Here is a 21,711-nt window from a genome sequence, read left to right on the forward strand (position 1 = left end):
CCCAGTAATACCACATAAAAAAAAAAAAGGTTCTTTTACAAGTAAAATCTACAGTATGAAATTGAGACAATTTATGTCCCGATTATGTCTTGGGATCAGTTACATAAACCAAAATGAAGAAATGAAGTTTCCAATTTGTGCTTTGAACTATGTAAAACAAAAATCCCATTTAAAACAGATGGCAAAAGCAGCATGGTCCAAAAATCACAAAAATCCCAAAGACAGCATTTTCTACAATTAATATTTATTCGTCTGTCAGCTTCGCATATTCTTGGACAAGTTAATTTATCTCTCTTACAGAGAATGTCTTCTACCTCGGAGAAAGCAAATGACAGTGAACTGAACTTGTTCTTCCTATTGGACTGAAAAAGCCTTCCTTGATGGTAAGATTAACAATTCCCCTAAAGCTGTGACTACATTAACTGTAAAAATCAACAAAACAACCATCCCTTAAATAAAAGCCATAGTCTTTACAAAGTAACTCCTGTCACCCCTCCTCGTTCCTTGTAAGGCTTACCATGATTATTTAATTACTTATTTTTTAAATGCCAGACACTAAGAGAGAGGAAAAAATTGAAACGGCAGCAATCATTTCTGCTATTTGATCACTGTATTAGAAAATGCTCATGATACATCAACTAAAAATATTTGTTCTGTCTGGCAAACAAACTGACCTGAAGGGAGTTTTTTTTCCTAAAACCACCCAACAATGGCTGTCCATTAATAATGACTTACAAGGCAAAGATAACTAAAATTGATGAGAACTATAGAGAAACATTTTCACTTTGTTGACTTCTAAATAAACATCAGAAAAAAATATTTGTAATATATTCAAGTCTAATTGCATAACAGAATATAAGCCTTTAAGAAAGATCTTGCCAAAAAGCCAGGCTTTGTTAAACTCTGCAAACCAAATCCACATCTAACACAAGAAGAGGTGGTACCAAGCCATACATAGAATCATAAAATCATAGAATATCCCGAGTTGGAAGGGACCCATAAGGATCGTCAAGTCCAACTCCTGGCACCGCTCAGGTCTACCCAAAAGTTTAGACCATGTGACTAAGTGCACAGTCCAATCACTTCTTAAATTCAGACAGGCTTGGTGCAGTGACTACAGACACTGAATAATACATCCTGGGAGAAGAGCAGTAGGAAGATATACTACACAAACACAGAAAAAGCACTGATCAAAGTAACGTAGGAAGACAGTAGCGAAGGCGGTATTGCAAACAAAATAAGGAAGCATAACACAGTTTAAGACTCGAGCTAGCTAAATTACAATTTTCTTCTACTTCCAAGCACTTTACAAGTACCAAGTAAGTTATTTGATTTAGGAACAAATAAAAGCTTTTTTCCTTCTTCTAAAGTAACGCCTGTTTTTCAATGGCAACTGCTGCACTTCATTTGTATGAAATAATGGCAAGCAGTACATTCACTAAGACCACTCCTTCCACCAATGAAATTGAAACACACTGACACAAATATGAAGGGGGAACAAAAAGCAAAACCCTACCGTCAATATACCTTAGTTTACAAATGGTATTTTAAGCAGGGAACTGTGCAATCAGATTAAAAAATTACCTGGTGCAAAAAAAAAAGAAAGGAAAAAAAGAACACAAAAGGAAAAACAAAGAAAGGTAAATATCAAATACTTTTTGTGGATGGATGCCAAAGCAATCATTCCAATAATTTCTAAACAAACAATATAACTTTAATTCCAAATTTCCATTTCAAAATAGAAGAAATGTAAAACAAAGTCACTGAGAGGGTTAAGCTTGCAAAGAGATTACAGAACGTACAGGAAAGGACTTCACAGAAAAGAATCTAATACTACTCAGGAAAACAGATTGAATAGCAGATTTTGCAATCAACTAGACAGAGATATCTACGAGACATACAGATACAGTGTACTTTTACCAAGTTTATGAACTTGAAGGACAGATGTGTAACTACTATTATCTTTTTCTAGGTCAGCAAGAACTGCTTGGTAGTTGGTGCCTTAAAGTCAGTACTGGCTGAAAAACATGGTGTTCTTGTTTTGTTGCCTGTGTATATAGCTGAATTTCTTAATAGATAGCACTACTGAAAATATTCCTCTAACTCTTCGTTCTGGTCAGTGGGGTGGGGGAGTTGAGGAAAAACATGTATCATGTTCAAGAAAAACATGCACAAATAAGAACGTGCATCTTAAAGAGCATTTCATTAGCATGGGAATCATAACTAGAATATATCCTAATGCAATATGAACTTGCTGAGGTTCAAGTCTTGGTTATTCAAGACAAGCCAGACATAAACACATACAGCTTTTATTTTCTTTTTGGAACCAAGTTAGTTATACAACACCAGCATTATAATTGCTACTTCTCTGGAAGCTACTTCCAGGTGATCAGCGTTTACAAGCTCAGCACACACAAAAGCTGTTTCTTTACAAAATCCCTGCTTAACTGTCTTGCTGTAACCTTTGCACCATACATCAGTTTAAACAATTATATCACAGATCCTTACATATAAATGAGCACAAACAGTATGTTACAGACCACAAGTACGTTCTTATCACAGTAAGGCTAATAACAGAGGTAAGCAAGATTAATGCAACACAAGGGAACAATTTATACTTGTAGAGTTGATTACCACTGTAAACATGCTATAGCTTTGAAAAATCTAATAGTTTTGAGAAATCAAAGCAAGCAAGAAAGCAAGAGCAGCAAAACGAGTATCAAGCCAGTTGATAAAAAGCAAGGTAGAAAAAGTGTATTAGGGAGCAATTGTACAGACAAATAATCAAGTTGCCATTTGTCAGAACTGCAAGAGTGGGCACTACTACCTGCTGAAATTTAGATAGGTTGTATAGATATAAAAATAAACTTCAGATGCTACCAGATGAAAGCAATAAGTAGTCTTCTACCCTTTCAACATGATCAGAAAAATCATAAGCAAAGGGTCTATAACAGGGAATGCTGCAATGGTAAGTAGTACCATGGTGAAAGTTCAAGCTCATCTGAAATTAAAACAGATTCCAGACCAAGAATTCCATCCTAAAGTTTTTTTCTGACTTTGAAGATGCACTTGGAGATTAGCTAGAAGTCTCCTGTCATTTGCTAGTGACAAGGTAAGAAGCCTAAGATCTAGCTCCTAACTCAATATTTGAAACAAATGATGGAAGAATTACATGATCAACTTAGACATGCACTAAAACTGAAAGCTGGGAGAGAAACAGGAAAGAGTAGTCAGTCACCACTGTACATGATGATTTCAAAACTGGGAATGACTAGGAAGTATGAAATATGACTACATGACTTCTCAAAATGGAGGTGAAGATTTTAAAGAAATTAAGTGATAAGTAATGTGTAACATTCCTCCCTTCTCCCACACTTACCCGACTACCTGAACGGCATCATTAAGATAGGGATCAACTACCATCTCCTTTGAAATGTTCCAATCTCCATCCGCAGCGATGATGCCAATGTTCCTTAGACCCAGTCTGTCCAAAGACTGTCGAAGTACCTTAGTAACAGATAACACCACTTAAAGTGCAGCCTTTCATCACACATGCAACACGAAAATTTAAGACTGTTTAAGACTGTATACAATGTAAAAACTAAAGGAGCAGTCAGTGGAAGCATCTGTTATCGATCTTGCTCTGAAGACAAGTCTTCACTTCTCATAAGGGAGCCACAATTACAACCACAATAAAGTTATGATAAGTATTTAACACTGAAGAATTATCTCTGACAGTCAGATAGCCACACAAAAAAATAGGCTGGTATTATAAACAAGTTTTTAAACTCAATGCTCAACTTAAAAACATTTATTTTTTTCCAGTGGCTTCCACCTGCAACTACATCTGGGAACAGACATCAGTCCACAGCCTAAAATAATTTCTTCAATCTTAGATACACAGGGATTATGTAATACGTGCTGTATGCATGCATACATAAGGAAGATTTTTCAAAATCATTCGAAGATCAGTAGGCATGAATCCTTAGATTCTGTAATTTCTTATAATAGACCTCCACCAACATGAAGGCAAACAGAGAGCATTTCTGTCTTGACTTGCAGTCAAGACAAGGACCCAAAGCAAAGTTCAAGTGATGGTGACAAGCAAGCCTAGATCTAAAGGATACTAAACTTGTTAATAACCTTCCAGCAAGAAGACGAGCAATGAAGTTCTGTTCTTGAAGCCTTCAAAGCATAAAACTTACTAAAATTTCATAATAGTAGAAATATTTACAATAAAGTCACTGTAATTTGAAACTTTTAGCATGAAATGTTTTATTGAGTATCCCTGACAATTTTAAGATCAGATGCTGTCAGAAGCCGTTCGCAAAAAAAAAAGTTTTTCCATTATTTAAACAATATGATTCTACAACTGATTTTGTCTTGTTTTTAATAAGCATTAGTTTGGTACATGTTTTTTCATAACAGCAAAAGCCACAATGAGGTTAGATGGATGCTACAACATTGTACCAACTTAATCATCAGGCTGCACCCAGTCTTCCTCTTACAAACTTGGCACAGATTAAAGAGTGAACACATTAGAGAAGTTTTACCTATTTAGATTTTGTTCCTGATAGCCATCAGTGTGACGGTTTTCAGAATTCTTCAGTAACCAGAAGAGATCAGAGGAAAACATACTAAACATTTCAGAAAACTGAAGACAAGCCTAGGTCATTTTGCCAACCTAAAACACTGCAAAACGTTAGATCTCAAGGTCTACTCCCCAATATTTGTCAGATACCTTCTTCTACATGTGACTGCAGATTTTCCATTTCTAGCCCCAAGTATTGTACAATACTAAGCACCTGACCAGAAGAGAACATATTGCCAGTTCAATGATAACAGCACTTTCAAAATCTATATACATGTTTGACTCAATTGGGGTAAAGAGATTGGAGAAGATGCACAGGTAGCCAAAAATGACACTCCTGAAAAGAAAACATTTTTAGAGATTGGTTAACTAACAAAAAATCTTAACTGAGGCATTTCAAGATGTTTCCCACAATACTTTCCTAACTGATGTCTAGAATTAAAACAATGTACTACAAGTATGAAAACTATTAGAAAATAAAAGTAACAGCGATCTATCCACTTGCAGTAAGGAACAGAACAGGATGTGACTGCAAAGATTTCTGAATTGGGATTCAGAAAGAACTTCCATAGATACAATTATTTTTATTAAATACTTCATGGACAAAGTACATCCCTTAAATTTGCGCAGGATCCAAAGCAAGGAGGAATTTGACAAATTAGAATAGTCCAAAAATTATTCACTCATAAATGACTTTGATTTAGTACAACAAGCTGCACCAATAACTGCTGTATACCACAAAGTAAACAGAGTCTGGTGAAATGGTTCTGATGATGGTGGTTTACCAAAGGAGAAACAGTGCCAGTGTACTGCAAGGGAAAAAGGAAAGTTGTACTTGTTTCTGAACTGTGCATTTCTAGATTTGGATTCTTTCCACCTATTCCACAGCAGAGATGACAGATAAGACTTAAAATATGACTTACAAAGAAGATTGTCGTGACTAGTGCTGTTTAACCTAGAAAAGAGACTGAGGGAAGACATGACAATATTCAAAGACCTAAGTGGGCTCTGAAATAGGAAGGTCATTAGCAGCCCTCTGGAGCAGATGGAATTAAGACAAAAGGTAACACCCGATGGACATACAGCAAGATTTAGTAGGTTAGACATTCAGAAAAACTGCCTAATCATAAAGATAGCTCAGCAGAACAAAACGACTCGAAATGTTGCAGAATGTCCATGTGAAAAAATAAGTACCAAGGACACAGAACTGTAGACACACAATGTACTCCACAATAACATATGCAGAATGGTGTCATTCCAGCCACCCCAAATCCCAGTACAGACATTTGTATAAAGATACTTATTAAATTTTAGGGTCAATTTAAGATGACAGTATTTAAAAATACAATTGGAAGAATTGACAAGCCACAGAATCATTGCTTCTCTCTCTGTTGTTTCTTCTACATCGTAAGAAACAACTGGAGCCTTAGTGGATGAAGCAACTAAAATAATTTCATAAAGGTAAAATTTAGCAAAATAACCAAGAATTTAAGTTGATCTATGTCATGTATTTGTCATTATAGAATACGTTTGCTGCACATTTTAGTAAGTATTTTGAAATGGTTGACTGCAAACAGAATCATTGATTATAGAATAGATGCCACATGGCAGCACAGAGTAAGAGAACGAATGATAAGACAGGTGTTACGTAAAGCATTATATCAATTAATGGGGTGAACACTGATACTTTTCAATGAATGTTTTGGTGATCTTAGGATCAAATTTTAGAAATATAGCTCTACAAGCCAAAAGTTGTCCCAATAGTATTAAAAAGCTAACATGTAGAATGCCTCTGCTCTAGAGTTTGTACTCCATATTCTTCTCACATCTGGAAGCCAAAGCAAACAGATTAGAAAGCATCCAGGTGACGCTGCAGAGGACTGAGCAAAAAAGAACCTTTGTTTCAATCAGTGATATGGTGAAATAAAACGAGTATTTATAATAAGATCTGCCTTCCCTCCAGTGATTGTTTTTACAAAAGCTTGTTTCATCAACTTTCCTAGCAACATTTCACCTAGGTAGTGAACAAATAAAACTTGCAGCTCAAAAAGCACATTACTCTATCTTCTATCCTATTTGCATTGCCTTATTCCAGACTGTAAGCAAGTGTTTCCAGTTCTGTGTGGTTTTGCTTTTATAATATAGGTACTGACCAAAGTCGGATTTCTACTTAAACAGCCCAGGCACACGCATCTCCCCCTGCTTCCTACCTGCGAAAATTACCTACAATTGTAATTATCCTTTAGGAGACTACTAGTATCCTTAGATTTTCCTTTAGGCTATACCTGATCAGTGAAGAACTTTTCTTTCAAAAAAAGAAAATCCCAGCACCCAAATTTCTTGACACTAAATAAGGCAGAGAACTTCTAGTTTCTGCATTCTGTTGCTGTTTTGGTTTGTTTGTTTCGTTATAGAGACAGCCCTACAAACACTTTTCCTATATTAAAAAAGCCTATGGCTTGTACTAAACACACATCAAGATTACATATTTTAAAAGGATTCTAAACATACCCACTGAACAAGTTTGGACAGGGATTTAAGCAGTTTCACTAACAAAATCCACAAGAGTTTTGCTACTAGACATGCATGAAGAAACAAGACAACTTGGCACAGATACCAAGATGTTCTATGTCACACTTCTGTGCTTTTGCATTTTCTCTGACATGCAAAATCCATGCCAATAAAACTAGTGCCAAACCTCTGTGTCCAAAAGGAACTAATGGTCTAGACTAACTTTCACAGGCTGCTATAAAATCACTTTAATACAATTAGTTGTAAAATGAAGCATAACTAGCAGAAGTTGGTCTAAGTTGTGATGAGTCTTGGAAACTAAGTTGCTGTGCTGGCAGTGAAACAGGTAAATCAGTTTACAATACACAGTTTATTAACATATCTGTTAACAAGAAGCCTATAAAAATGGATAAGGTGTTTCTCTTTGTCTGTACCAGGTATAATGCCAGTAGAGTTTTCTGCCAGTGCTTCCTGACCTCCCTCACTCAAAGCAGCTTCCAAATTATAGGAAATAGATCTAAAGCTACCCATCTACTTATACAATAGGAAGGAAAAAAGGTTTTAAAGTAGAATACCCAGTTTTTAGGAATAGGCAGAATTTTATATGCCAGCCTTATTAAAGGGTGTGCTTTCCCCCCCCCCCCGTCTTAACGCATGTTATGTTTGACTGTTATACACCATTTCTTGTACTATTCTACTAAAACTAATCAGTGAATGAAATAATGACAGAAATTGTCAAGGTCAAATGACATGACTAACCTTATCCAGTGCACACAAACTGTAAGAACTGTAACTTTTCTAATAGCCACTAATAGAATAATTAAGCAGATGGGATCCAATCTCTGCTGTGTTCTGCAAGAAAAATTGGCAGTTTTCTACACACTAAGTTCAACTCATTTGCTTTTAAAAAGTGGTAATGCAATTGCTTCTTAGCTTTGAAGCAGAAAAAAAGGAAGTGAATATAGCAGAAGCTTATACTTAAGTTTCTACTTCAACATAACTCAAGTAGAAGCAAGCTTCCAGAGAAGGGTGTGTGGGGAGGGGAGCAGTGATAGCGTAGTGATACCTCAGTGTCAGTTATGTGAAATACCATCTCTCTCCAATTCATTTCAAACACAAGGCATTGACTTTTGCAGTTACAATACAGAGACTTTACATTATGAAAAAAGTAGAGCAGAAAATATAAGAACTTGCAGTTTTATAATAATAATCTAAGAATATGATATCCACTTGAACTTCACTAGAGAATTTTTAAGTAATTGTAGATCTGTGACTTATTTCATAGCTATGTTTAAGACAGTAAAAAAACAAATTTGTATGATTCAACTGGAGCTTCCGTTAAAATGTTCCACATATTTACCATACACTGACACACAAAGTTCAAAATAAGAGTTTCAGAAGAAAAAAAAAATCTAAAGAACTGATTCCATTAGCATTCTATGTCTGCTACTACTACATGAAAGGGTTTAGTAAGTGAAGCAGTTGCAGGATTATGGTCCCTTTTCTAGGCAAAGTCAGCAAAGCTAATCATTTACATATGATAAAGACAAACTTCGGAAGCACATTTCACTTTAGAGAAGGGAAAAAAAATACATACCTTGATATATTTGCTATTAAATGCCCTTTCATTCCATATCTATAAAGCAAAAAGCAAAAAGCCATTTAGAGAAGTCTGGACAGATAACGAAAGATTTTATTTATGTATATATGAGATTACACAATCATTAATGAACTCCACAGTTTTAGTTTCCTAGAAGAAAGTGTTCTGATTGGTTTTGTTATAGAATTCTCCCCTGGAGGCCTGATATGAAAGTTCCAAACAGCTGCTTGTTTTATCTAACTCCTGGACCTACTGCCTGCATTCTTGCTCTAATGCTGTGGGAGCTCTACAACGGTTTGCCACGTTACATATTATTAGCATTATGGGCCTACAGTTTGTTAGAACTCCTCTAGAAAAAGACATTGTGGCTTCAAGGCATGGTCATGCAGAACAGGCCCTTGTTGCCATACACTAATATGGAGAGAGAAAATGACTGCTGCATTGAATGATTGCCTACAGTTTCAGGACATTATTCCGTGACACTTTGAATTCTTTATAATTTACACAGGACTACATCCATAGTTGAATACAAGAGAAACACAGTATAGTTTAAGTAAAGACACATAAAACAATATGATTTAGATTGCTCTGGGTTGCCATATTTTATGGAAAGGGTGTTTAAGCTAAACACAGCCTAAAATTCAAGAGAAGGAATGGAGGCGTTCCTTTCTACCAAATATCAGGGACAAAACGTCAAGTCAAAAACTTTCTTACTTTTCATGACCTGCAACGTGAGCACTATGACTCACATTCACCAGTAAAGGTCGTAAGTGTGCCCCTGTAGGTGAAGGTCACCCAGCTATTTACAAACTGGCAGCTTCATCCAACTGGAAGATGTCTGTTTGATTTTGAGCGTAGTGAGTAGCCTGCCACTAAAATGTGCCAAGAGCTCAGTGTTTCTTGTTGGCTGGTTCTAGGCAATTCCTCACAATGCGCATCTTCTGCCTACTGAAAACTCCGTATAGACGAGAAGATTCAGGAAGACTTGCAGGCTTGTTTCTTTATAGGACAAAAACCACCAGAAGGATATTTCTAGATCCTTCCACAAGTGCTAATATGATCAGCTGATTTCTGAAGTTACAAAAAAATTACTTACAGTTTCTGAGCCTTCACAGACCTCACTCCTTTCCTGTATTTCACATAATTCCCACAAAGAAAGTAGACAATATCAACTGCCAGCACAATGCTCATTGAAGCAGAACTTCCTCTTCCTTAGAGGTATAGAACCCAGAAGGCCAATTGCAATGTCAAGTAACAGTACAGCAGCCAGACATTATTCAAATACCTAATATGCAGAACTTACCTGGTTTTAAATTTCCACCTTGCTGTGCTTTTAGAGTAGAAGGTATGTCCCACCCCACCCCCCAAAATTCAATTTCTGAAGCATCACTGTGCTACCCAAAGTGCAAGACTGACACAGATGAAATCAGCCAGCAACATCAAAATGGACACATTCCAGAAGAGAGATACATCATACATACCTTCCCACACTACAGCAGAAAGGTCAGGCTTTTCTAGAGGGATGGAAACCATAACTTTAAGAGTTTCACTCCGGACTGCTGAAGTGATTTTCAGCTTTTCTGCAGTTAAACAACTCTCATATCAAAACACTTAGAAGCCCAGAATAAGTGCTTCAAAAAGTGTAGTGCTTTTAAAGGAATCCTATCCAGACATTTTCTTAGGCAGAAGAAAAAAAGAAAGTGTTGAATCTCTGTCAAATAATGAATTTGAAATGTTTTTCCAGACTGTGGGCTTTTCCCTCTCATCTCCAAATTACATTTTTCTCAGACATTCACTCACCACTTCCATTTATTGCTCTGTAACAAAATTGAGCAGTATACTGTAACCATGTGCACCTTAACCTACTCTAAATAATGGAAGCAAAAATGGAAAAAGTTGTAGATGGTTGCCCTTCAGCAAAATAGTAACCATATTGTATGCCAAGAAGCCGTGTTAGCTGACTCACAATCTCCAAGTCTTAACTTAATGTTTTTTGTTAGCCGGTTACCTCTGAAACACAGGCAGAGCAAACAAGGCAGGAAATTACAAGACCAAGTTTCAAACAGGTTTCAAAATCCTCAAATTCTCTGGTAATTTCATTCTAGAATTGGGAAGGCAGGAATCTAGCCATTTTATACTGTGTCAGCATTATTGGCCAGTATTGCAGAAAGACTGTAAACTAGCATAACTTCTGCCTTTCTCACTGCAACAGAAAAAGCCAGAACTGCAACTACAATTTCTCATCCCTCTTTCACCCAGTAATCAACAAAGAGACAAGAGCAAAAACCTTAGGAATGAAGACAGATAAAATATACTGGAAATTGTGCTTTACTGACCCCAATATAGTCAATGTCCAGATCATGATACTGTTTAGCTCCTAATATCCAAGAAATAATATAGTAAGCAGTGACATGTGGATAGTCATAGGGCCAGTTTTCACCTTTCCCTATCCATGCTGGAAACGTCCAGGGTAATCCTGAAGAGAGAATAAAAACAAATTAATGAGATACTGAGTAACATAGACCACCCACTTAAGTAAGATTCGAGAGCAAGCTGTAATTTGTTCTACCTAAATCAAAGAAGCAGATATGCCCTTCAGATTTGCATAGTTTCAATGAAGACAATAAAACATTACTCCTCTTACAACAGGATATGCTGCATTATTATTGGTTTTGATCATAATTTATATATATATATATGTGTATGTATGTGTGTATATATATATATTATTTTTTTTAAAGCTATGAACCCATCCCTTCCAGTACCATAAGGAACGCTACAGGAAAGATCAAGAATGACTCTTTATCAAGGAATGCAATGATGGAACAAGGGGGAATGGCTTTAAACTAAAAGAGGGGAGATTTAGATTAGATATAAGGAAGAAATTCTTTACTCAGAGGGTGGTGAGGCACTGGGACAGGTTGCCCAGAGAAGCTGTGGATGCTCCATCCCTTGAAGCGTCCAAGGACAGATTGGATGGAGCCTTAGGGAACCTGATCTAGTGGAAGGTGCCCCTGCCCACAGCAGGGGTGTTGTAATTTGATGACATTTAAGGTCCCTTCCAACCCAAACTATTCTATTACTAGAGAGCAATTGACTACATGCAATATTTCTGTATATGTGTATACGCTCTGTGTAGCATTAGTTCTAACAGGTTTAACATTCCAAAGACTTTGGGTTACCAGTTCACGAAATTATAGACAAGGATCAATACTAAACACCAAAAATTGTTAAGCTCCTGAGTATGAATTCCAGAACAAGTGATGATCTGATCATAACAGAAGAAAAAAGAATAGGATCATGAAAAAGCATTTCCAAGTGTCAGCAGCTTTCTAGATCTTGTGGAAAGTAAGACTAACAAATTAACCTCAGCAGATCCTCCTACGTTTTCAGCTGACTCTGTATAAGACATCACAGGCAAATTCAAAGGCATATCCTCTTCCCTTTACTGAGCACTTGATTTGAGGGAAAAGGCAAGTTATTAATAATCAGTCATAGATGGTAACCTTACTGTTTATCACAGTGCTTGTCTAAGAGAACCTGACTGGCAAATCCTGTAGTGAATCATGCCTTGGGGATGAATAAGGCAAAATTTGATGCCTGAATGACAGGTAATTAGACACACAAGCTGGTAGCATATAACAGCTGGTGCCAGCAAAACTGTCATATTTTTGGAGGCTTGCAGTTACTTAAAGTAACTTTTATGTTTTGGTTCCGCTTCTTTTGTAAGAGAAAGTACAACTTTCTTATCTGAAAAGACCTTTTAAATTTTGCTGACTGAAATTTGAAGCAATACCAAATCAAAAAAAAAAGCATCAGATGATTAAATAATCCTGTTGTTGAAACTGGAATAACACAGACTACAGAAAAAGGATGTCTGTCTGGTGATACAAAGAGGAAGATACTCTAAAAGCAGGAAGTTAGCATATATTGATAAATTATATGACCAGAATTATCACAGGGAAAGAACACAAACATCACTGACAACCTTTCAAGTTCCTGGAAATAAAGCTCCTGAAATACTATAATGGTTACTTTTAAAATATTTTTACTACTTACAGATGTGCGCATTTGTTATAACTTACTTTGGAGGGAACTTGTCTCTTGCATGACTTAGTCATAAAAGACTTTGCAAATTATCATACATATTGGCACTTTGTTATAAGAGTACAACACATAATCAAGTAAACTACGTGAAAAAACAGAAACAAGTCACAAGCCACATTTATTTCCTTGTCTGGTTGCTATGCTGCACATGAATAATTATTCAGACTAAAACGAAGATAGACTGATTTAGACAGAAGTGTACAATCAAATGATGCAGTGTATTTTGTTTGAATTATAAGGTTTCTCTGCCCTGCAGAGACTGCTGATTTCTGTTTTGCTCTTACAAAGGTACCAATTATAACAATATGTTCTGCAATCACATACGAAATGGAAGCAATCACATATTACATGAATGCATTATTAATAGCAAAAGGCACCTGTATTCAATATCAAGGTCAATTTCACCATTTCAAAAATTTAAGAGAAATGCAAATATCTTAAAATGCCAGGTCCATCAGCTAATTTTAGAATTTATCAGGGAATACTGGTGGCCTTCGCACATGGAAGAGCCCAGCATTTAGTACATAACTAGTTCTGTGCTAACAATTTCACAAAAACAAAAATATTTGCTTAAAACATCACTGAGAGATACATGCTGACTTTTCTGTTTCAGAATCAAGATCTATCGTGATTACTAAGAAAGATTACTTCCAGTTTCAGGAAGTACACACATGCCATCTGGCACCTCACTACAAAATCAAATTATTTATATCAAGGTTCATTTTTGAAACTGTTTTTGCAGAATAAAAAGCTTCTTCCCTCCTTTCACATGAAATACATTCTGTAAAGTGTTTCATGTAAAATCTAGGGTTACACATTCGTACTGTCACAGCACATACACAACTGATGATCAAAACAGAGCAACAGTCAAGTCTTCTTACAGCTCAACTCTGTATGTATCAAACAAAGCAAGACAGAAAGCACTGTAATAGGGAGGGAAGGTGATAGGTTTGTAATAAGGACATATAATTGAACTTGGTGCATGGAAGATTTACAGATCCATACTTTCTGTAAGTTTACTTTATTCCTCCCAATTTTTTACTCTACTTATTATACAAAAATTCACCCCTCAGAATAAATCATTTATATTCATCACTGTGATAACATCTAAGCATTAATGTCACTTCATGCAAGCAAATTATTAGAGATTCACTGCTCAGAATGTTATTCTACTATAGCAAAGCAAAATAGTATGTTTAAGGGAAATATCAATGCAAGATTACCAAACACTAGAGATTCTCTACCTTGCCTACTGCAACAAAAACATTTGTCCATTAAAATAACTATGCTAATTAAGGACCAGATATGTTAGTTAGAAAAAAAGCATATAAAAAAGCATATAAATCCTAAAGCACGAAACAATTTACCAATCAGTTTAATTTGGGGGTTCCTCTTTTTAGCTTCTTTCATCAGCCACCATTCGTAGCCCCGGAAGTAGTTCTCATCATTTTCATAGTGCATATGGGAGGGCTCAGTACCATCTAGGAAGGAAAGAGACAGGTAGTTCACAATTATCTTCTGTGTCATAAGCTGTCACACATTATGAAGTTCTCTGTATTGCTCACTGCCACAGTATGCAGGCACATAACTCTAACACGGTTCACACATTCTTTGTTTTGCTTCAAAGCAAAGTGAGTAGTGGAAGGGAACATGCAAGACTTGCTACCCTTCATTCTTAGCATATTAACTTAGCATAAATTTCCATTTGTTTGGGTTTTTTTTTAAAAAAAGATTATACCCTCTTTTTTTTTGCATCAGAATCTGGTTAACTATTGAGCATTTTAAATTCACAGGTATAATCCTAAATATAGATTTAGCATTATCATCTTGGTCTTAACTACTGCAAATGCTACAGATTAGAAGGAAAGAACATGGTAGAAAGTATAATCAGCAGGTTATGTCTAAATGCTGACATATAGGAGGGAGAGGGAAAGAAGAAAAAACATTATGAACTGTAATTTAGTTACTCTTTCTTAGTTTTCAATAACAAACAGTTAATAAACATGTATTACTCCATTTCTCCTATACGTAAATACAATAAACTAGGCAAATTGCACCAAGACTTTTTCACCTGCAATTGTGGCCAGGCAAAAACAAAGCGCGCAGTATCCTTCAGACAAGACACCCCAGTGAAATGTTGCAGCTCATGAAACCAAAGAAACCTAACTGCTTCTGATCAGCTGTCTTTGCATTTTCATGTTTTTAAGACATATATTACCTAGCCCTAGAAAAGTTTTACAGCGTTTGTATTGCAAAACCAGTGTTTGAGAAATGCTCTGCAATTCAGAAAGCTTCCCTAATCTTGGAAGGAAAAAGAACTTACTTGGTCTAGAATGCAACCTATTAACCATTATATTGAGAATTTCGTGTAAATTTCTCTTCTACAAGTTGGCATTGTTTCTGATATTTTTGTGCAACTTCAGTAGAACTACATAACATATCTGCATTTTTTAACTGAAGTGCAGCATGCAGGACATGTTTCTAACAGCACATTGCAATGAAAAGTTAAACCCTGCAAAATCCATACCTGTTGATTGGCCATCGCCTCCTATCTCTACTTTGAGGATATGCAAAGAGGCACCAAAATTTGGCTAGGAAAAAGAGAAAGAAAGAGAGAAGTCAGACTATTGAAAAGAACTGTGAAACAAATAAGTGCACAGTTTTGAGGATGCTGGAAATTCAATACTTTATTGTTATTTTTAAACACCCATATCAGGTGCAACGTGAGATTACAAGAAATTCTGCTTCCAAAAGAAACTGGTAAAGATAAATAAAAATTTATCTTTAGCCAGTTTCACTGACTCTTGCACAGTTAATGACACTTCCCCCCACTCTGTAGATTTTAAATTGATTATGTTAAAGAAAATATTGAAGAGTTCTTAATGCAGAATGAGCTACATAAGGAACACAACAGTATTTTTAATGTTATTATAAGTCAAGTTTATTATTTCCTTTTAAAAAAAAAATCAAACAATCAGAGCTGTTATCCTTGTAATTAACTTGTTCATTGGTTTAAAGGATTACACTTCTTATGTGAAAGAGCATACATTTGGGTCAGAAATAACCTACAGACGGAAAGCATGAGAAGAGGAAAGTTGCCATACTGGAAAACAAATGGCCACTTGGTCCACTATCCTGTTTCCCTTGCCTCTGACTAGTAGACAGAATACAGAATTTAAGCACGTAAGTCATCCTATTCCTAGTATGTTCATTCAGCCATTGGTGGTTTTAAGAGTTGCTCAAGCCAGAACTTAGAACTAATCATTATATTAATAAGCACTAATGGAGCTGGCCTCCTCCATGGAATTACCGAAGTATAATTTTGGCATCTAAAAAAAAGTTTCAAGATGTAAGAATGCACTTCAATTAAAGAAAAAAGCTACACAGACAATAGTTTGCTTGGCATACAGTTTTTTGGTGTTTTGGTTTTTAAATAAGAAGCAAATATTTCCCAGTTTACCATGAGTCCTCCATATGTTATTTTAAACTTCTAATACATACCCTTTTTCATCTCTACTATATAAATCAGGCATTAAAAGGTAAGTAGAATGAGGCAAAGTTGTTTCCCACTTATTTGACATTTTCAGAAGTTTTGGTAAAGAACATAGCAAAAATTATTTGAAAACCACAATCTCTCAGCTAGATTTTATCACAATCCTGTTGATTCCTTCAGAAAACTCATAACGTGTGTTGTAGCACACAATTTTGGTCTCCAAACTCCAGTCAGACATTATGCCTTACTCTAACCTTTGTAACCAATTTTAAACTACACAGTAAACTATTCCCCTCCAGCCATCTGGATTACACTACTTGAAAGTGACATGACATCCTCTTTCAGCAGAGTAATTTACAGTGCCAAAAGCAAAACAAGTTATTACTGTTAAGGGCAATAATCTTACCATATATTAAGTTGAGTAACTCCACAGGTTACACTTGCTAACTAAAGCAGCTTACAAACCAGTAATATTTGTACTCGTTCTACAGTAGTTGCACTTGTACTGGAAGTACACTAGTTTGGAACAGGCAGTCTATTGATATGATGCAGTCCCTGCATAAGTTTTCACATTTTGTGAATCTATCTGTACTCAAATAAAAACCATCTGACCCACTTCCTACAATCATAACAAACGACTATGCCATTCATTTTAGCCACAAAAACAATTTAGCCCTCATTAGCCCCAAATGAACGATAAAAATATGTTGAAAACAGGAAAAAAAGAGTAATTTTAATAATTTGAAGAAATAAGCTCCTGAACAACATGCTGACTGTCAAGGACAACAAATAAAATTTAAAATTCTGATAAAAACAACATTATTACAGTTAGCACCTATCAGATATATAATGTTGACAGATGTCATATTCTGAAGGAAGGCAACTCCTTCCTTTGGTTTCAGAATTCACACACTAGACTACCAACTACTCTTGCTGGTTCTATTCTTGTCCCAGAAGAACGAGCCTCCTAGCTCTTCATCACAGAATCAAAACTCTTGTGAAGAGCTAAGAAGCTCATTCTTTATGAGAGAAGAATAAAAATAAATAAAATATTTATCCCACAAGAATACACGCAAGGTTAAACCATAATAAAAATAAAGCCTGAAAAAAATATTTGACATGCGTAAGCTTTGCATTCATGATTACTAATCTTGCAAACAGTTACGTGACCTTTTCAAAAAAGAAAGCTAAATGAGTGTTTCACTACACTGTGAATTAGCATACAACCTAGCACTAACAGATCTAACCTCTCTCAGAGCTAGACCATTCCACTCTTTTAGCTACACAGCCATCTACAACCTGCAGTTACTAATACAACCTATTACTTTTTCTATTTTTCTACAATGCTGAGGTGTCAAGTCAAACAACCAACTTTGAAGTAAATGCTTCATAAGATGAAGTTTGTCTAATCCTAAATAATACTGAATACTCTATAGATGAGTCCCAACATTCAACAATAAGAAATAATAACGCCTGATTTCATGCAGAATAGCAGCGAAGCAGACTTTACCTTGAACAGATAATCTAAAATCTGCGAGCGATAAGGTTCTTGGTAGTTCACAAGGAGCCTAGACGTGGCCTAAAACAGAAAGAAAGTGAAAATATGCACACCTTAGCTTTCAAATACATAAATATATCCCAATTTTTCAGCCTGGGCACTTTTGTGTAGTTAATAAAACTACAGAAGTGAACATAACACCAGGAGCTCTGCTAAGCACAAACAACAAGGTTTTTCTAACCCTTCACTGGTACATTTCTGCAGATTTTAAGTGCTTGGTACTCTGATACACTTCAAAGAAGAAATTTTGGAGAACAGGGACACAGACTTACCGCAAGCAAAGCGCAGCTCCCCAGCAGCATCACTCCTGCTCTCCCCGAGCCCCCAGCCTCGTCTCACCCCCTACCAAAGGCACCGGGAGCTCGAGGGGCCCCTCAGACCCCCCACTGCCGTCCCCGCAGCCCCCTTCGCCAAGGTCCCAGGGCAGCACTCACCCCTCCGCCGCTGACAGCGCCGATGCCGTCGAACTGCCTTCCCAGCCCGCCGCCGTCGTCCAGCACGTAGGTGGCCGTTGGACGCGGAACGGCACCGACCCCGGGGGGACCCGGGCCCCAGCTGGAGCCGAGCAGGAGCCAAACCCAGAGCATAGCCGTGGAGCGCGGGGGAAGCCCGGCTGGCCCCATCCCGCTTGATCCCAGCCCGGCCGTTCCCAGCCCGTCTCGCCCCATCCCTGCCGGCCCCACCCCGTTTGCCCCGCTCCGCCCCGCCTCGGCCCCCCGGCGACTCTACACTGCCCACCACGTGACCTCGCAACCTGGCAATCACCTGCGGAGGGCGGGGCGTGAGCGCGCTTCGCCGCCATTTTGCTAAAGGGAAAGAGCGGGGGAAGGGTTTTCAGCCCGTACCGGGCAAGGCCGGGTTGAAGTTAGTGGCTGCCATTTTGGAAAAGGGCACGGAGGGTCCCACGCGGTGTGGAAGCGGGCTGCCGTGCTGGGTGTGGGCGCTGAGTATGAGTGAAGCCGTTGAGGAGCCATTTTGGGTGTGGGAATGTGGAGAGGATGCGTTGTGATAACGGGGGTGCGGGCTTTTTTGTGTGTGTGAAAACAAAGCGAAATTGCACATCGTGCAGCATGAGCAGCCCAGTCGCGAGATGGACACCAAAGTGCCCCTCATCCACTACCAAGTGGATCCTTTCTCCAGTGCATCTCGGTACATCTCTCACTGCCAGGCCCTCACCAGCTTCTGGCCACCAGTAGCTGTGACTGACTTTGTGCAGCCCTCAGCCCATCTTCGGGCTGCCACCACACCCCTCATACTGTAGGCAACATAAGCACTTTATAGGCAAAAACCCCAGCACGGCGCAAGAAAGACCTTTGGTCTTTTGCACAAGAACGAGTGGCTTGGCTGGGAGCGGCTCTGGGGTGCGGGGCGCCCAGGGAGAGGCTGTGCCCTGACGAGGGGTGCTGGCAACCCCAGGGTTTTCCCAGGGAATCCTAGTCAGCCTAGTTAGATCCACAGCAGGACCCCCAAGGGGCTCTGCTGAAACTGCATTTTGACTCCTGGGAGCAGAGCTGAGCACCCCTTTCTGTTTTACAGAATTTGTGGGATATGCTGATGGGCAAATAGTTGAGATTGTGACATAACATACATCAAAAGTTTCCATGAGGATAAGCCAGGGTTTTTAGCCAGAATCCATATCCAGAGAGCATTCCGCTCAGATGGAAAGTAGTCAAGAGACTGGAGATCTGTTTGATTATTGTATAAAAATCCTGAAAGTAGAGCTTTCTGACCATTGACCTTGGTGTTTTAGAGAGCAGATGTTCTGTGTGTTTCAGGAGCAATGAGGCACTGGGGGATGCAGTGGCTGACGTCATGCACACAGTGTGTTAGAGCTGTAGGAAATCCCAGGTTTTTCATGTTTCTGTCCACAAAGAATGCTGTTAATTGAGCCACTGCCTCTATTGTCCATGTCATTGAGGAATCTAATGTCTCAGTGATGACATTACCTGACTAATGTTTCCTGTTTATTTCTTTTTTTAATAACAATACCAAACACTCACATAACATTTTGCACTTTACAGCAATATCAAGCATTAACTAATGAACCTGCTCACACCCAAATGAGCTATACAATGTCATTATTACGTGCAGAAGGACAGTGACTTCCTCAAGGCTACAGTGAGTCAGTGGCAGAGGTAGAATTATGCTCATAGTCCTAATTTGCATTTGTTCTGGCAGACAGTGCACCTTTGCACTTCTGGAGTGTGCAAATACAGAAAGTATTGCCATCATGACAAATTAGCTGTTTAATTTTGGTGATTTTTTTTTTAATTTGATATATCAATTTATTCTTGATAGAAGGCTTTTGAAGTGGAATTCATTCTCTTGTTCACTCATAAGAGCCCAAAAATGTCAGCTTTCAAAACTCATACTTCTATCGTATGATGTGCTGAACACCTCCCCTTTTCATCTGGTGAAGAAAAATATATTTGAAATCTTTTTTGGTGGGAAGAAGAGGATAATGGGACTATAAGGACTTTTATTCAGGGTTAGGAATCTCAACCTGGCTTTTACTTGTAAATTCTGTGCTTTTTTTTTTTTCCGTTATGTCTTTGTCCATCATACAACGATGTGTGATCTGAACCTTTTGTAAGCTCAAATACAAGCAATAAAATTATTGAGTACTTAAACAAAATATTCATTGTTTCTTTTGTAGATAAGACAATTTTCCAGTGTTGATGCTTTTCTATTTCAGTTGTTCTTTCTTAGTAGCACTTCAGTCTCTGCCAACCCAAAAAACACCTGTAGTTCTGAGATGAGTGATTTGAGATACTGTGTATATCCAGATCTCAAAAAAAAAAAAAAAAGTGCTGCTTGTATCAAAAATTGAATTGCCAAGAGTTGCTTTTTTTGCATGTATCTTTACTTCCAGAAATGTATGAAACGCGTTGTCTCCACTCTTGCTCCCTTTGATTCCTTATTCCCAATATTGACTGTTCAGTGAAGATGTTTAGAAATAATTCACCTAGATTTCTCAATTTCTAATAATGATAAAGGTTGCTTTTTCTTCAGTGAAATATAGGAACCCTCAACAGAGGAGCAGAACCTGCCCACCAGAAGTTGTTCTTAGTAGATGTTATGTTAGGGAAAGACAGGTGAAAAGTGAGAAAACGGGTCTTTTTCTGATGACTTTTCTCTCAGTGAAAATAAAGGCTTGACTGAAATTTATTTTAGAAATTAAGCTAATCTATCATCAGCCTTATGTGCTGAAAAGCCTAATTTTCACCAAGCTGGAGGGCGCTATGTTACCAGTTAAGGAATGACTGCAAGTATAGAATGATTTGATAATCAGTAGAAAAAAAAACTGTGGATAAAAAAGTCATGCTCTGTCTGGAAAAAAAAAAAAAAAAAAAAAAAGGGGGAACCAAATCTCTGCATCCAGTGGTTAAATATTATAGAGCTGCCTGGTACTGTTCTCAGAGAAGTCAGGATTTGAGAGGTTTTAAATTCGCCCATCTGTTTCATTTCTCCTTAGCATCTGAATCATCAAATAGGCCATTTTTTGTATTACACAATAGATGTACATTTAAAGTGAAATTGTACCCAGTTTCTTAGAAGCAGACGTCAGTCGTTCTAAACAACATTTATGGATAAATCAGAGTTCACAATAAATTATTCTGATCAAAGAGGTAGAGGAGAAACTGGGCCTATGTAACATTTTTTTCCCTAATTGAATTATCTGTTAAAAGAAACACCCCCATGAAAGCAGCATACAATCTCACATTCAGTTTATATAAAAATATACAGATGTGCAAACTGTTGAAGTGCATGAAATTATGTTATCCCCTGTTAACTAACACTATGCACAAACTTGCTCCCATCAGTAGGCAAACAAAAAAAAACCAGTAACA

General features: G+C 37.4%; 1 protein-coding gene across 2 annotated transcripts in view; it reads right to left on the reverse strand.

Moving 5' to 3' along the window:
* The window catches only part of GALC (galactosylceramidase), a 38,582-nt gene extending 20,022 nt beyond the window's left edge, over positions 1-18,560 (reverse strand). The window contains exons 1-7 of one of the 2 annotated variants that reach the window (XM_013177123.3): positions 18,295-18,560; positions 17,813-17,881; positions 15,337-15,400; positions 14,177-14,290; positions 11,039-11,178; positions 8,700-8,738; positions 3,380-3,507 (exon numbers count right to left, since the gene is read on the reverse strand). In XM_013177123.3, coding sequence (XP_013032577.3) covers positions 3,380-3,507; positions 8,700-8,738; positions 11,039-11,178; positions 14,177-14,290; positions 15,337-15,400; positions 17,813-17,881; positions 18,295-18,528 — 788 coding nt within the window. In that variant the 5' untranslated portion in view covers positions 18,529-18,560. The remainder of the gene's footprint in view (positions 1-3,379; positions 3,508-8,699; positions 8,739-11,038; positions 11,179-14,176; positions 14,291-15,336; positions 15,401-17,812; positions 17,882-18,294) is intronic. The other variant, XM_048070367.2, reaches the window with a different exon arrangement.
* Between the last annotated feature and the right edge of the window lie 3,151 nt (positions 18,561-21,711).

Source organism: Anser cygnoides, chromosome 5 (genome assembly GCF_040182565.1).
Source record: "Anser cygnoides isolate HZ-2024a breed goose chromosome 5, Taihu_goose_T2T_genome, whole genome shotgun sequence".
Lineage (NCBI taxonomy): Eukaryota > Metazoa > Chordata > Aves > Anseriformes > Anatidae > Anser > Anser cygnoides.